At 40.7% G+C, this 13,812-nt stretch overlaps 1 protein-coding gene across 1 annotated transcript in view; it reads right to left on the bottom strand.

Moving 5' to 3' along the window:
* Nucleotides 1-13,812, bottom strand: part of zfpm2a (zinc finger protein, FOG family member 2a) — a 138,908-nt gene that overhangs the window by 86,806 nt on the left and 38,290 nt on the right. Inside the window, exon 3 of the mRNA XM_077575834.1 lies at nucleotides 7,628-7,729. Coding sequence (XP_077431960.1) covers nucleotides 7,628-7,729 — 102 coding nt within the window. The remainder of the gene's footprint in view (nucleotides 1-7,627; nucleotides 7,730-13,812) is intronic.

Genomic DNA, 13,812 nt, shown 5'->3' with positions numbered 1-13,812 from the left:
CATCTGTTTCAAACTAGAACTGAATGTGGTGACATCTTCCTTAGATGATAAGAACATTGATTACATTTTGTCCTATTTTAGATTATATAACTAACAACCATGAAGTTCCTCCATAAAGCCTCTTAGTATTGCGGATCAGTGACTAAATTTGCATCAAGGCGATGCAGCACAGGAGTACAGTGATTTGTCTAATCTCTTGTTGCATATTTCATCATTATAACCACGCGTGGTGAATGTGTGCGGCTGTGCTAAATGAGGGCTGTTCCTCACACAGGTGATGCCTTCAACAACAAATACAGTTCCAGAATATTCTGGAAAAGCTGTTTCACTTTAATGGCCAACTTGTTTTAGATCAGTCAGTCGAGCAAGTTTGATAGAATCTGATGACGGACTTTGATAATAAGCATCAGAAATCGGCACCATTCAAGTTTTGTCAGACTTGTCAGAAGATGTTTGAGTAAACCCCTTTAGGTACAAGATAAAACCTTTCTCTTCCCAGACAAAATTGCTGTGATGCACATCCAAATTTCTTGATTATAAGACGGCGGTGGTGCTGGCAAATAGGGTGTGTGTGTGTGTGTGTTTGGGGGGGTATCGTGCAGAGAAAGTTTCGGGTTTGCTGATATAACAGTCAAGTGTGTCTATAAGTCTACTTAAAAAGCTTAGGTATCAGTGGAGACAGCTGTGACACCCTCGTCTTACGATTCTGTCGAGACAGTACACTATCAAACCTTTCATACCGTTCCCAAGCTACATTTCTGGTGACAAAAGCTTTGCGAAAGCCTCCTGAAGGATTCATCTATATCCTAATATTTCCAATCCAATTTAAGTGGAGCAGCCAGAGTGGTCTGTGCACTAGTTTACCAATCTTTGCTTTCTAAGACTCCGTATGTGAAGGCTTGAGGGGTTCAATCAATGGTGCTTTGATCTCGACTGGAACCATAATTATTTAACATTGTTACAAGGATTTCTCTAATCCATCCTACCATTAAATCCCTTTTACAACCTCATCTTCTGCAGCCTAATCTGCATCTGGGTGCTCCGTTTGTCTCTCTCCCCTCATTTTGCTGCATCCCTCTCTCCCATGACTGCACCCGGACTTTAGAAAAGAGTTAAGTGCCAAGTTGGAAAGCGTCTTGTTTAGAATGAGCAACCTGACTGGACTGTTGCTGTGTGAGCATCGCAATGTGTTTTGGTCTTAATCTTCAGCAGTCTGCACCAAATTCACTTTGAGTTTCAAAAAGTCAAATTGTAAAGACATTACATTACTTCAAGTTGTTAGCGGAAATGTACCTCTACTGGAGACCATGCTAGCCTCATAATTAAACAGTCAGTGACGCTATTTTGATTTTAGATAAACTCAATTAAGGCATTAATGAAACTGTAAATTGATTAACCCTAGTAAGTTTATCTTATGACTCCAAAAGACAGCAAAACAAAACAAAGAAATGCATAAATCTGGTCTCAGAGGTAATGCTAATAAACGGGACTTTATGAAACTCGTGTTGGCTGGAGCTAGACAAGCACATTTGAGTAATCCTAGAGTTTTTGCCATGGCTGGACACTTCCATTACGTCACTTCCCATCGATGACGATACCCTTTCGACGAGGCACAATGACACGAAACCTCTAATAAATACACGGAGTAAGCACCGGTTGAAGCACGCTTACGTCCATGAATCGGGGTGAATAAAGAGAGTCCCTCTCATTCCGTTTACTTTTGCGAGGCTTCGCGTCATAAAGCATTCGCTGAAAATGCGGAAGCACTCGTTGAACGGTGGGCAAAACTGGGCATCGTCATTGATGGGAAGTGACAATTAATGGAAGTGCCCGGTGTTCTGTCAGATCAGCATACCTGCGTATAGTAAACTATCGGTAGCCTCACCCTAAACTCAACCAAACACCCAACCTGTTCTTATTGCGCATGACCTGTTTCCTACAGCGCATGCACAGAAGTGCAAGGTATGCTACTCCGACGGGTATGCTGTTTTGTTGGACACCGGCTCTCATTTTTGCAATAGGTTTTGAACAAATTTGGATTTTTTTTTTTAGTTGATGTTAAGGTGAAAATAATTGAGTTGACATAGACTACTTGATGACGTCATTGTTTTTTCTTTCTATTTAATTCACTGTACTCACTCCCAAAGAAAAATTTGCTTGCTTACTCTACTCACTGCCCTCGGTTCCCAAAGCCCGAACCCCCTCTCAATCATCCAATCACATTCAGACATTCGCTCATCTGGTCACATTTAGATACATTCAGGGAATGCTTTTCAATAATGTTTTGTAGCAAACCTGTAGTAGTAGTAGCAGTGGTGTAACATCATACTGAGTGGCTCTGGTGCAAAATGTTTTGCTTTTTTAAAATGAAACCCTGAATGAATGTGTGCGATTCAGTGACCTCTCAGTCGTTTCTGTCATTTGTCAAGCTAAGCTAGGCTAACTGTAGCATGGCGACCTACTAGCTGTCAGATGTTAGTGTGTTCTTTCTGGTAGAGGTATTTGTTTAATAAAGCCTTTAATAAAGCCTTCTCACAGAGCAATAAAAAAAAAACAGCCTTCATTCACCTTGAGAATGATTTGGATGAAGATGCCACTCCCAGTTTCCTTAATTGACAAATTGGTTGAACCTTTGCTTTACAATTTATTAATGTGAGGCTTGTTTCTTTACCTAAACTAAGGGAATTCAAAGTTCATCTGATGGTTTTATCCATTGGTTCATACAAGTGATCACTTTGAATTACAACAAAAGGTCCCACTGTCCTTTAGCAAATATTTGCGTGTCTTTGTTTCACCATGGCATAAATAGCTGCATGAGCAACCACAAACATTTGTTGAGCCACCTGCCAAAGTATCGTGGCCATCTGGTCCTCCTGTTCTCCTAGTATGACATATGTGCATTAAACCTGAAATGTTTTTGGACGTGTGTGGAGAGTGGGGGGCGTGCAGAAAGCCGATTGGTCACTGAGTATTCTGGATTGGCTGGAGTCACAAATGAGGCTTTTTACATCTGAGTAAAACTGCATTTTCGGCATGTGCATGTTTGATGTCTTGAAAATGGAGGGAAGGGGGTGGGTGACAATGGAGCTTCCATTTTTGTGTGTGTGGCTGTCAGGTAGAATCCATTGGCTGACCCCTTGGTCAATGGCCAACTGGCAGCAGGAGCTGAGCAAGGTGGGCCGTGCTGACGCCGAGGACAGCCAAGAGAAGCGATTTGTGGACAAAGTGGCCACATTGCTCATGTTCCATTCTGTCTACAACCAGACACAATAACAGATTTTTACCAAAGCGGGCTACATGCAAGTAGACAGCCTATGAACCAATACTTATTATCGAATTAGTATAAGTATAAATTGTCATTATGTTATCCTGCGATTGCTTGCTGAAAAAGTACACAGATGCAATTTTGGGTTGCCACTCTCTTAAAAGAACATATTGTATTTTTCTGACCATAAGTCACACATTTTTCAATTTAGCTGGTCTTATGACTTCTACTCGGGTGCAACTTGTATAGACTATGCTAAAATTAAAGCTGGGACTGGCACCCCAAATCCCCGTTCCTTACAGTGTGTTTGGAAATTCACTCTTGATGCCCTTACACTACTCTGAGAGTGATTGCTGTCAGTGATTGTACTTACAGTTTCACATTAACCATTCGGGGCGTGGTCAAATGTGCCGTTCGGTTATTCAGAGTGCCGCAAAAAAAAAGAGTTCCTGAGCCCAATGTGTCAGGCAGTACAAAAAGGAAGCCATTCAAGCACGAGTTGCTGATTGCTATATAACAGGGTTCACCAATTCCAGTCTTCGAAGTCCGGATTCCTACAGGTTTTAGATGTTCCCGCCCACTATCACATCTGATTCATATAATCAGCTCATCAGCATGCCTGATAGCGATCCCGATCTTTAATATCAGGTGTGTTGGAGGACCGGAATTGGTGAATCCTGCTATAGAACATAAACTGCACATTTTGCCCTCTTTGAACACACACACTCTCAGAATTATGTTAGGGCATCTAGATTTCAATTCATCAATTTCTGAACACACCCAGTCTTGACATCAGCTAACGAGGATGAAACTTCCGCTTCTAACTAAAAAAAAAAGGGGTTCTTTTTAGTTTTAGTTTAAATTGGTTTACCATCACGTGTATTTTCTTTGTCTTCTTCTTCTTCACACGGAAGACTCCAGACTTTTAGTCCGAAAACTAAAGTAGTTACTTATCTATTTCTTCTTGCTGCTCAGTGGGAAGATTTCAGTTTGTCAGTGATTATCTCTAGAATTTCCTCTTTAACCAACTCCTGTGACTTCCTCACTGTGGATTCCACGTCACTTGAATATTTAATTGTGGCAATTTTTTTAAATTGTCACCATGGGTGAGGGCACAATACAGACACCTTTCCTACTAACTAATCCTACACATTGACATATGATCACAATTAATTTCCCGCTACAGTTCTTCCACCACAAGATGTGTGTTTTTTTTAAAACCCTTTTATTTACATTAGCAGCGTTAATGTCTTCTTTCCAATATGATTAGGGCAGGTGACGTTCCCACTAACTGTCGATCCAATTTTGTTGACGTCCCGTGATGACTTAGCTTTTGTGAGGCTAAAAGCTCACTTACAGGCAGAAATATTTCAGAACTACTGCTCCCACAATCTTCTTATGGCATTGTAAAGGGGGTGTGGTTTACACGCGCAAGCATTTAGATAAGGCGGGGAACAAGTTCATTAGCAAAGTTCGCTAGTTGAAACATGCCTTTCCCAATTAGCCTAGAGGAGAGCAAGAGAAGGGGGATGAGAGACAGAGACAGATTCCTATCACTGCTCGTCCATGAAAATTACAAGAATAGCATGACACGTTATCTCCCGAATCAGCGGCTGATTGCGAAAGTGCCATGACAAGAAATTAACACGAGACAGAAGATCAGCGTGCAGATTTGCTTGAGGACATACTTGTAAAGACAAGGGGAGAGAAAGGCGGCTCGCTGGGTGTTCCACATCAGAGACTCGGCACTCGGAACAACACAGACAGCTATCAGATTAATATTGAGTCATCGTGTATGGTTCTCTGCAGACTGAGAACCAAAGAGAACAAGGGCCAATCATGGACAGTCACTTGATATGTGCACAGTGGAGATGAAAAGCAGTGACTAAAAAAAGAAGAAGAAATGTTCAATTACAGGATGTGGATTGCAAAGGCTTTTGTTGTTACTCAGCAAAAGGGAAAGTGTACAGAGGTGTTTCAATAGAATCACCAAAGCAGGTGGGCATGTTCCGAGTTAACCCGCCTCATTAAAAGGCTTGTCTCTCTTTTTATGCAACGGCCATTACACATCCTATTCAGATGCACGCGTGGAGTGATTAAAAATTATCTGCGGGTGATCATAATCATACCTGCTTTAACTTAAGCCAGCCCCTAACAAAGAACTTTTTCAATGTGGAGCTATCTGAACATTTACAAAGAGATTAAAAGGTAGACAGTCACAAACTAAATAAATTTGCTTTAATCGCTTTGAACAGGAAGTCATGTCTTTTCAAATGTCCCTATCTGATTGTCTGATTTGCTCTTTATTCAAATTATAACATGCCCATCTGACTTTTGCAGTACAATGGGAAAAATTAAAAAGGGAAATGACCTTTCATGGCAGTCTTGATGGCAGAGTGAATGGCATTATTATGCGGCAAGATTAATTTCTGCCTACTCTGTGCTGCCCAATGAGAAAACAGAGGAACGACAGGGTCAGCTCACTATTATGGCGGCATAAGCTTCGCATTTGTGGCAACGTATTGATTTAAACAGGATTCTCTTTCAAGCCTTGCTGTCAAGATGAAGTTAGTGCAAGCAGGATGTATAAGAGCTGGACACAGCAATTTTTTCCCCGGATGTAATACAGCAGAGATTAGGACGACGCGTGGAAGTCGACAAACCAAAGGCCGCATGATAGCTGAGAAGCACTCAGGCTGCGCTTTAGTAAAACATGAAATGGGCAACACACACAACCTCCTCCGCAGTTCAACTGTGGAGTGTATGCAAGAGACTAAGTCCTACTGTATGCCAGCCCAACTGTGTGGCTGTGAGTCTCTAAGTCTCATCATGACGAGTAAGTAGAAGGCAAGCAATAATTGCAGTCAGGCATAAGTCTGACCATGCTACTGTACATCCATTCCTCCTTTTCAAAGTCATATTTATAAGCTCAGCATTTCTTGGCCCAAACTGTCTTTTCTCTGCATGTGATGCCTTCTTTTTGTCATGGCCCGCATAGTTCTGAGCTGACCCCTCAGCCTCGTCTCCTGACTGATCACAGTGATGGTTTATTACTGTCGTCCCAGCGCTCTTATCTTTAGCCAGCAATGCTCATTTCCTTCCCCAGATTTAAATGCAAATGTGAAATTTAATGATAAATGCATTATCTGATAGGTGTGATAACGCTGATTCACTGTCACTATAAAATACACACCCCAGGGGGCTTTTAGCTAGCAAGCACAACTTGCCCAAATCCACTTTTTCTCTCTCACTCAATTCTTTTTTTCGGTCTGTCTCGCTCGTTTTGCAAACGCCTGTACCTGTGATGCATTATTGAGGTCATTTTATACATTAGATGGAATATGTTTTGAGTGTTCAGCAGTGTGTATGCAGGCTGTTTGATGTATTATCCGTCACTTTGATGATGTCACCTTTGGTAGAATGGCAAAACACGATTTGTGCTTAAAACACACAAATATTTACAGTGACTATGCTTACATGCAGTCTATAACCCTTTCAAAATCCGAATATTGCAACATTTGGGTTTTGAAAGGCTGTGTAAACACGAATTTAAAAAAAAACTGAATATATATATATATATATATATATATATATATATATATATATATATATATATACGTGTATTAAGATACCTCCTTTGATGGCCATCTTAAGTTGCCACTTGCTTAACGAGCCTAACTTAAGTAAATTGATTTCTTCGTGGCGTTTTCACGTTGTTTACTGTCTCTACGGTGAAAATGCCGCAGTGTGTATATATACATACAAATATGATATGTATATATAGTAAGTCCGTGCATCTGAATTGCAACCTACTGGAAATACACAGGCAGAGAGAGGTAAACAAAAAGACTATTTTATTAGTGAGGTGAGTGACATAAATATAGCCTAATGTCTATTATTAACCGTAGAAAGCTAAACACGGAAATGATGTCTATTAGCTTAAATACGTTATACGTGTGTCGCGGTTTAGAACGGAATATGGATGCAGTAGTAATTCTGGCTGCTCATGCATGTAAACAGGTTATCCTGAATGTTTCAGAAACTGGAATTTTGACGACAACCCAAATATTGACTGCATGTAAATGTAGTCAGTTTGACAGATCCTGCGCCTTTTATGGATTAAAAAAAAGAAAGCGGAATGTGGTGTTTACATAGCTTGTTCTGTTGCATGCAAACATTTTACAGATTAAGCCACCTTGGAATCGAAGACACAATATTTGCTGGATTTGCTAGCCCAATCACTTCTATACTTACTGGCATTCTATTCACTGTATTCTTAGAGTGAAATGCATTACAAGTTATTAATAACTTTGATGGCCCTCAAAGGTTTTCGAGCAGTGCCCGTGTGAATGCCTTGCTTACTTGGACCATCCCATTCATCCGGCCCCACTGAAGCGTGCCTCGTCTTCTCAGCCTGGCTGTCCACCTCTGGTTCGCCTGCCTCTCGATTGACATTGTCCTCTCCTGAAATAAAATAAATAAAAAACTCATACACCTAATACAAACTGAGCAGTACAAATACTATATAATGATGCACCTCATTGACCATACATTAGAAATACCCATAGATATTGTGTGTTTGCCAGAAAATGCACAGTGATAACTGTGACTGTGTATTGGTGTATACAAGGCAATGTATGCATATTATCACTTCAGCAGTGAACTCACAAGGTCCAGCTGCACACTTTTATGTAAAAGGATTTCCCATGCGTTTTTGCAGGAAAAGGAGGAAGTGCCATTAAACAGGAAGGAAAGCCATGTGCGGGAAAGAGGTGGCTATTTATTACCGTTTGATCTATTGTGGAGCGAGGGAGAATGTGTGTTATAGGATGTTGGGCTGATTTGCAGTCTTTGGATTCAGACAGACCGCGCTAAGGGATATTTGGGTATCTCACTCCAGGAAGCAAGTGCTTAAAGCTCTTGTTAAATAGACACCACCTCCAAATGCACAGCAGTGACAGTGATGGGATTGCTTGGTGAGCAATCTTTGATGCACTTACTGAAAGAAAATTGGCATGCTTAGTTACTAGGGACATGTTGTCAAGAAAGGCAGACCCCTGCATCATGAAGGGTATTAAAAAAATATGATTTGATCAAAATAAATTTCAGTTTCAGTTCTCTGGTATATTATACTTTAATTTGATTTTCTTTTTGGATATAATCATGTTGATTATTTTGTAGCCTAAATTATTACATTTGCTCATTTCCTAGCCTTACCTCACCTCAGATCCTTCATTAACTGGTTTGAAAGACTTGCAATTGGCTAGTGCTCATTTTTGTTTCTCTTCATGTCTCCAATATTTTCAGAAACAAATTTCAGAAAGGAATTACAGAAAAAAAATTTCTGTATTCAGGCTAGTGTATTAATTTGTGTTTTACATATTTAGTTTTGCTGAGTGCATAAAACCACAGCTAAAAATGCACGAGGTGAGGCAGAGAGTACTGTGCCTCACTAAAGGAGAGCTAACAGTGCCTCACCAGCCAAGCACATTGCCACAGTAAGAGTAAGAATAGTAAGAGTTTATATGCAATGTTTCTAGGCACATAAACTATTGCCTCATATATATGCACATGTTTTAAGTGATTGACTGAGAGTGATCCTACAAAAATATATAATGTTTTTGTTAAAAGTGAACATGAGAATACTATTCTACTTTTGCCACAACGGTGTCTATTTGGCATGGGCATGGGATTTCCGGTTTGATTGTTTACCGTGCCACATCTTTGAAGAGATTTGGAGAGGCCAGCATCTTTTTTCCCCCTCTCCATTCTCTCGGATGAGCAGAGAGGGATGGGTGAGCAGGCGCACACAGTCGAAAAGGAGGGGTGGTGTGATAAAGACGAGAGCATACACGGATGCCTTTATGCTACGTCGATTAATGTGTATTGTTCTAAAAAAATAAAAATAATACATGCTGTCAGTGGGTACTAGTTAGCCTTAAGGACAACAGTCTTCGGGTCTGTTCTAATACTTCAGCCCAAGCCCTAAAAACCATATACGTTGTCAGACAGTGCTTCTTCCAAAGCGTTGAATGTTGTTGTCTACTTTTATCTGAATTCAAATTCCGTTTTCAAAATGCAAATGTTTTGGCGCTTCTAAAAAAAAAACGCAGCTGCTGCATGTCTCCTTAAAGGACATCAATTGATGTACGGTAGTAATTTTTGAACAGCCACAACTGCACAGACTCAACACTTAATGAGTAAATGTGGCTCTACAGTTTCAGCACCCTGGCTCAAGGTATGAACAACGATCATTTCAATATCAGTTGTGCAGCCCATAACAATATATATATTTTTTTAAACAACTAGAAAAAAAGGCATAATGAATATGTATTTGTAGTCCCAAGACACTATTTCCCCTCAAGGTACATGTGCAGGTGTTGGTTATCAATTTCCAAATGATTGCTGAAACAGGAAAACAATGTCCATCCTTACTTACAGTAATTTCTGGACTACAAGTGGCTACTTTTTTTCACTTACATCCGACCCTGCGGCTAATACAAAGGTGCGGCTTATCCGTCAGATCACAAGGGGCCGCTCTATAAAGGAAGCGCAAGAGCATCCGGCAGAGCAAAACAAACCAAGTGAGCCCAAATACAGTAGGAGAGACAGAACGAGAGCAAGACAATTTCCGCTCTCATTATGGAAAAGAAAGTAGCGAGAACCCGCTGCGTTAACATTAAAACACCTGCGGCTTATACAGTATGTGTAACCAACTCGAGTATTCCCCAAATTTAGCTATCGCGGCTTATAGTCTGGTGCACCTTGTAGTCCAGAAATTACGGTAAATTAATCTTCCGATCAAGCACACACACACACACACACGTTTGTTTAGATTTTTGGACATGGTTCAGTTCAAACAAGGAGACAAACACTGCCAAAAGGATCAGCTGTCATCCTCCTACTTGTGTAGATGTTAAAGAGAGAAAAGTAATATTGCACTGAAGTCTTCAGATATGTCCTACTTCCAGCACTGGAGGTCATTACGACCCAGTTTTGTTTATGTGAGCGTCTGCTTGGGCAAGCATCTCTCTCCATCCACTCATTTACCCTCCCTGTATGGTATCAGAGACACACTCAACTAAATTCCTTGCTATTTATTGTTGGGACTGGAGAACCTATTTTGCATACTGGGCTTGTATTATGAATTGGATAACAAAATGGCACAGACCAAGAGTTCTGGGGGGGAAAGCTGACGAGATAACATTAAAGGCACTACCTTGATCTCAGGCGAACATGTTAAGCCCTGTAACTAAATGTATTGGAAGTGTTTAATTACAGCCCGGGAAATAAAGCTACAAGATGATTCCTTAATTAAGGAGTGATTAAGGATTTTCTGCCTTCTATCTAGCACAGTTTGCAATGCATTTTCAACACAATCGTCCAGGCAGTCTCACAGGGAACAATGTCACAGGGCTTTGATGAAGTTCCCTGCACAAATGTCATGAAGAAAAAGCACAGCAGGAGGAGGAAGTGCTGTGGCAGCAGTCCTTTGCTACAGCAAAGTAGGGAGAAATTTCATTTTATGGTATTGTAACCTCTCATGTAAAGAAATAGATTTATTGAGGTGCTCAGTTTTATTCACAAAGGTCTATGCTAAGTAATAAAGACAATGTCCAGTTTCATTATTTGAACTGAGACCCGGTGAAGCCTTATGAAGAGAGACAGATTGTCAATGATGATCTTCTACTATTATCGCCTTCATCATAATTTACATCTGGCTTTGGTTCCTTTCCCTGCAGACTTGAGCAGAGATATACCAAAGGTTGAACAGAACAGAAAGGATGGTGAGCGAGGTGGCCTGCTGGTTGCAGGGTTGGCGGGCATGCATGAGGACAAAATGAGCTGTTCACATCGGTCCTATCACTGTTTTATCAAAGGACAGCACTCGAGCCAAATCACAGTCACACACGGTGTGACACACATTCAGGTCAATAAGCTTATAGGCAATTTACACAAAGAATTCCTCGAGCAAGGTAGCAACAAAGTCATATTGGCTTTTTCTGTGCCTTTTAGCATTGTCTCTGCAAAGGAAGCCCTTGAAAATGTCAATCTATGTGTGTGAGCTGAAGGAGCTCAGAGCCCTTTAATTCTGACCACTGGGGCTAGAGACAGGGCACCATTTCAGCAATATTGAACATAAGCATTTGAAAGTCTTCATACATGATCGTCCTTCATTACTGAGTTCAACTTTTGATACTTTGACCTTAAGGCTTCCCCTTTTTAAAGCCATTTCAAGTAGGGAGTCATGCGCAGTATGTTTCAGAATGTGATGTAGGCTACCTTCCAAGTAGTTAGTTGATAATGCATATTTAGTTGCTGATGCATAATATGCAGCAACAGATTACATTTTCTCATAAGCAATCTTTTTCTCCAAAGTCAAGCATAGCTGTAAGACTTCTCTGCAGTCAGGAAAATAGGTTGAAATTGTTTTCAATTTGTGGCAGAGAGACCACTCCAATGGAGGGAGGCTATTAGTGCAATGCTCTGCCACTGTCTCTTTAAATGCCAATAAATTCCCATCATTACAGAATCTGGCAGTTTTCCTCCTTGTCTGCAGCCTGGTCTTTATCTCGCTCTGCCTCCGTCTCTGAGCATGTAGATCTGGCCCAGTTAGATTGTCATACTTAACAAACATTAATGATTAATTTCCTCCACTGAGTCAAATGGGGCTAAAGGGATGACTTGATTCATCTTATCGCACCGCAAATTAGCATTTGCCCATATTCTCTTGCATCAACTGTGCATTAAAATTCCACAATCACCATTCTAGGCACTAGCAGCTGTGGCAAAAGAGCCAAGGAGACCTTCCGGTGTACTGTGAGAGATTCGGATTGCTTCTGTGAAGAAAAGAGCCATCTTTGATTCTGCCACTTTACAGGTCATTCGGTCAAGATATGTAATTGTGCTTGAGATTAGGGTATTTGTCTACAATAATTGATTGTGAAAATTAACAGTTGCACATGTCATAGAAAAATGGGTACAAATCAAGGGGTCAATAATGTATTTTTAAAACAAAACAAAACCCAGCAGCAAGGAAACATATTGTTACTATTTATAACAAATGTAATCACTTGTCAATCTTGTGACCAATCATTGCATTATTGCTTCAGCTAATGTTAAATGCTATCTTGGTTGACAGTTCAACAGTGCTAAACACATACATACACTCACCATTTTCCAACCTTTTTTGCTTGGCCCCGGCAGCTAATGGAAGCTGGCTGTATTGTTTACCTCGTAATCCCACATTGTAACATTGAAAATATGCCGCCACAAAAGCTCAACTTGCGTTGGGTTTGACCGGTGATCGCAGCATTAGCCTAGTACAGGGATGGGCAACTATGGTCCTCGAGGGCCACCGTTCCTGCATGTTTTAGGCTTCTCCAGAGCTTTCTGAATGAGCTGATCATTTGAATCACTTGTGTTGGAGGAGGGAGACATCCAAAACACGCAGGACTGCAGCTCTGGAAATGTAGGACTACATTTCTCATGATTCTTAGATACAGAAGCAGGAAGTGTTCTAGTTCCGTTATGACATTAAAACGTCTGTTAGCGATTACATATAGCTAGATTAGTCATATGAATCTGTGTGATTTGACATACACATGGCCCAAAAACTTTACTCGATGACTGGACTAAAAAAAAAAAATAGGGGACGCCAAGAAGGGACCTGTATAAAAGCGGGACAAAACAATGGGGGTGGCGACACAAGGCTCAAACGGTTCTTCCCCGGTTAAACCTAGAACTCTAGTCACTCTAATAAAAGGGGATAAGAACAGCTATTGTCAAATTTTACTATTTCAGTATGAAAGGTGTCACTCAGTGTATACACACAAATTTAAATCTATCAATTATGGAGCCTAAATCTCTATGAAAGTGTTTGGGGTAAGATAGATTATGTTTCAGAATCTAGGAAAAGGCAGGGCTATTTCTTTATATTTGTTCCATTTTTCAATATACATTAACCTTGATAGGAAAAAATTCTATTAGCCTGAAAGGTGAATTGTGTTAATTTGCGGTTTTAGGTTCTGTGTCTAGTCAAGGTATGCCGCCCTTAGCTGAACAGGTTCTGAAGTCAACCATCGCCTAATGTGGAGTTCTCCAAGGCTCCGACCAAGATGGGACATGAAGGTGCTCCCTACACTTATCTGGGGAGTCTTTTTTCTGCAAGGGTAAGGCAAATGGCTAAGGCTTTGGTGGCATTCAACTTCCTGACCTTTGCGCCTTTAAGCAGCTTTACTACTTCACCGCACTCTGATCAAAGTTAATAAGTGCTTCATATGTTAATGAAAATTGGTACTCTTCTTTGTGTTCCAACAGCTTTTTAATACCTATTATAGACTGAAACTTTTAATGGAGGTTTTAGGTCCCCCTGACAAGCCCATTTCATAGAGTGACTACACAGATACAAGGCTAAGCTAAGACCAGAGAGCCGCTGCTCAGTGGAGGAACCTTACACGGGAGACCTTATTCTCCAGAAAGCAGCACAAGATAAAGGCCATGGGATGAGTGGCTGCTTTAAAATCCACGTTCAAGTCCGCACATGG

This window comes from Vanacampus margaritifer, chromosome 9 (assembly GCF_051991255.1).
Source record: "Vanacampus margaritifer isolate UIUO_Vmar chromosome 9, RoL_Vmar_1.0, whole genome shotgun sequence".
In the NCBI taxonomy this organism is placed as follows: domain Eukaryota; kingdom Metazoa; phylum Chordata; class Actinopteri; order Syngnathiformes; family Syngnathidae; genus Vanacampus; species Vanacampus margaritifer.
The sequence above is the reverse complement of the archived record's forward strand: the minus strand, read 5'-3'. Positions and strand labels throughout refer to the sequence as shown.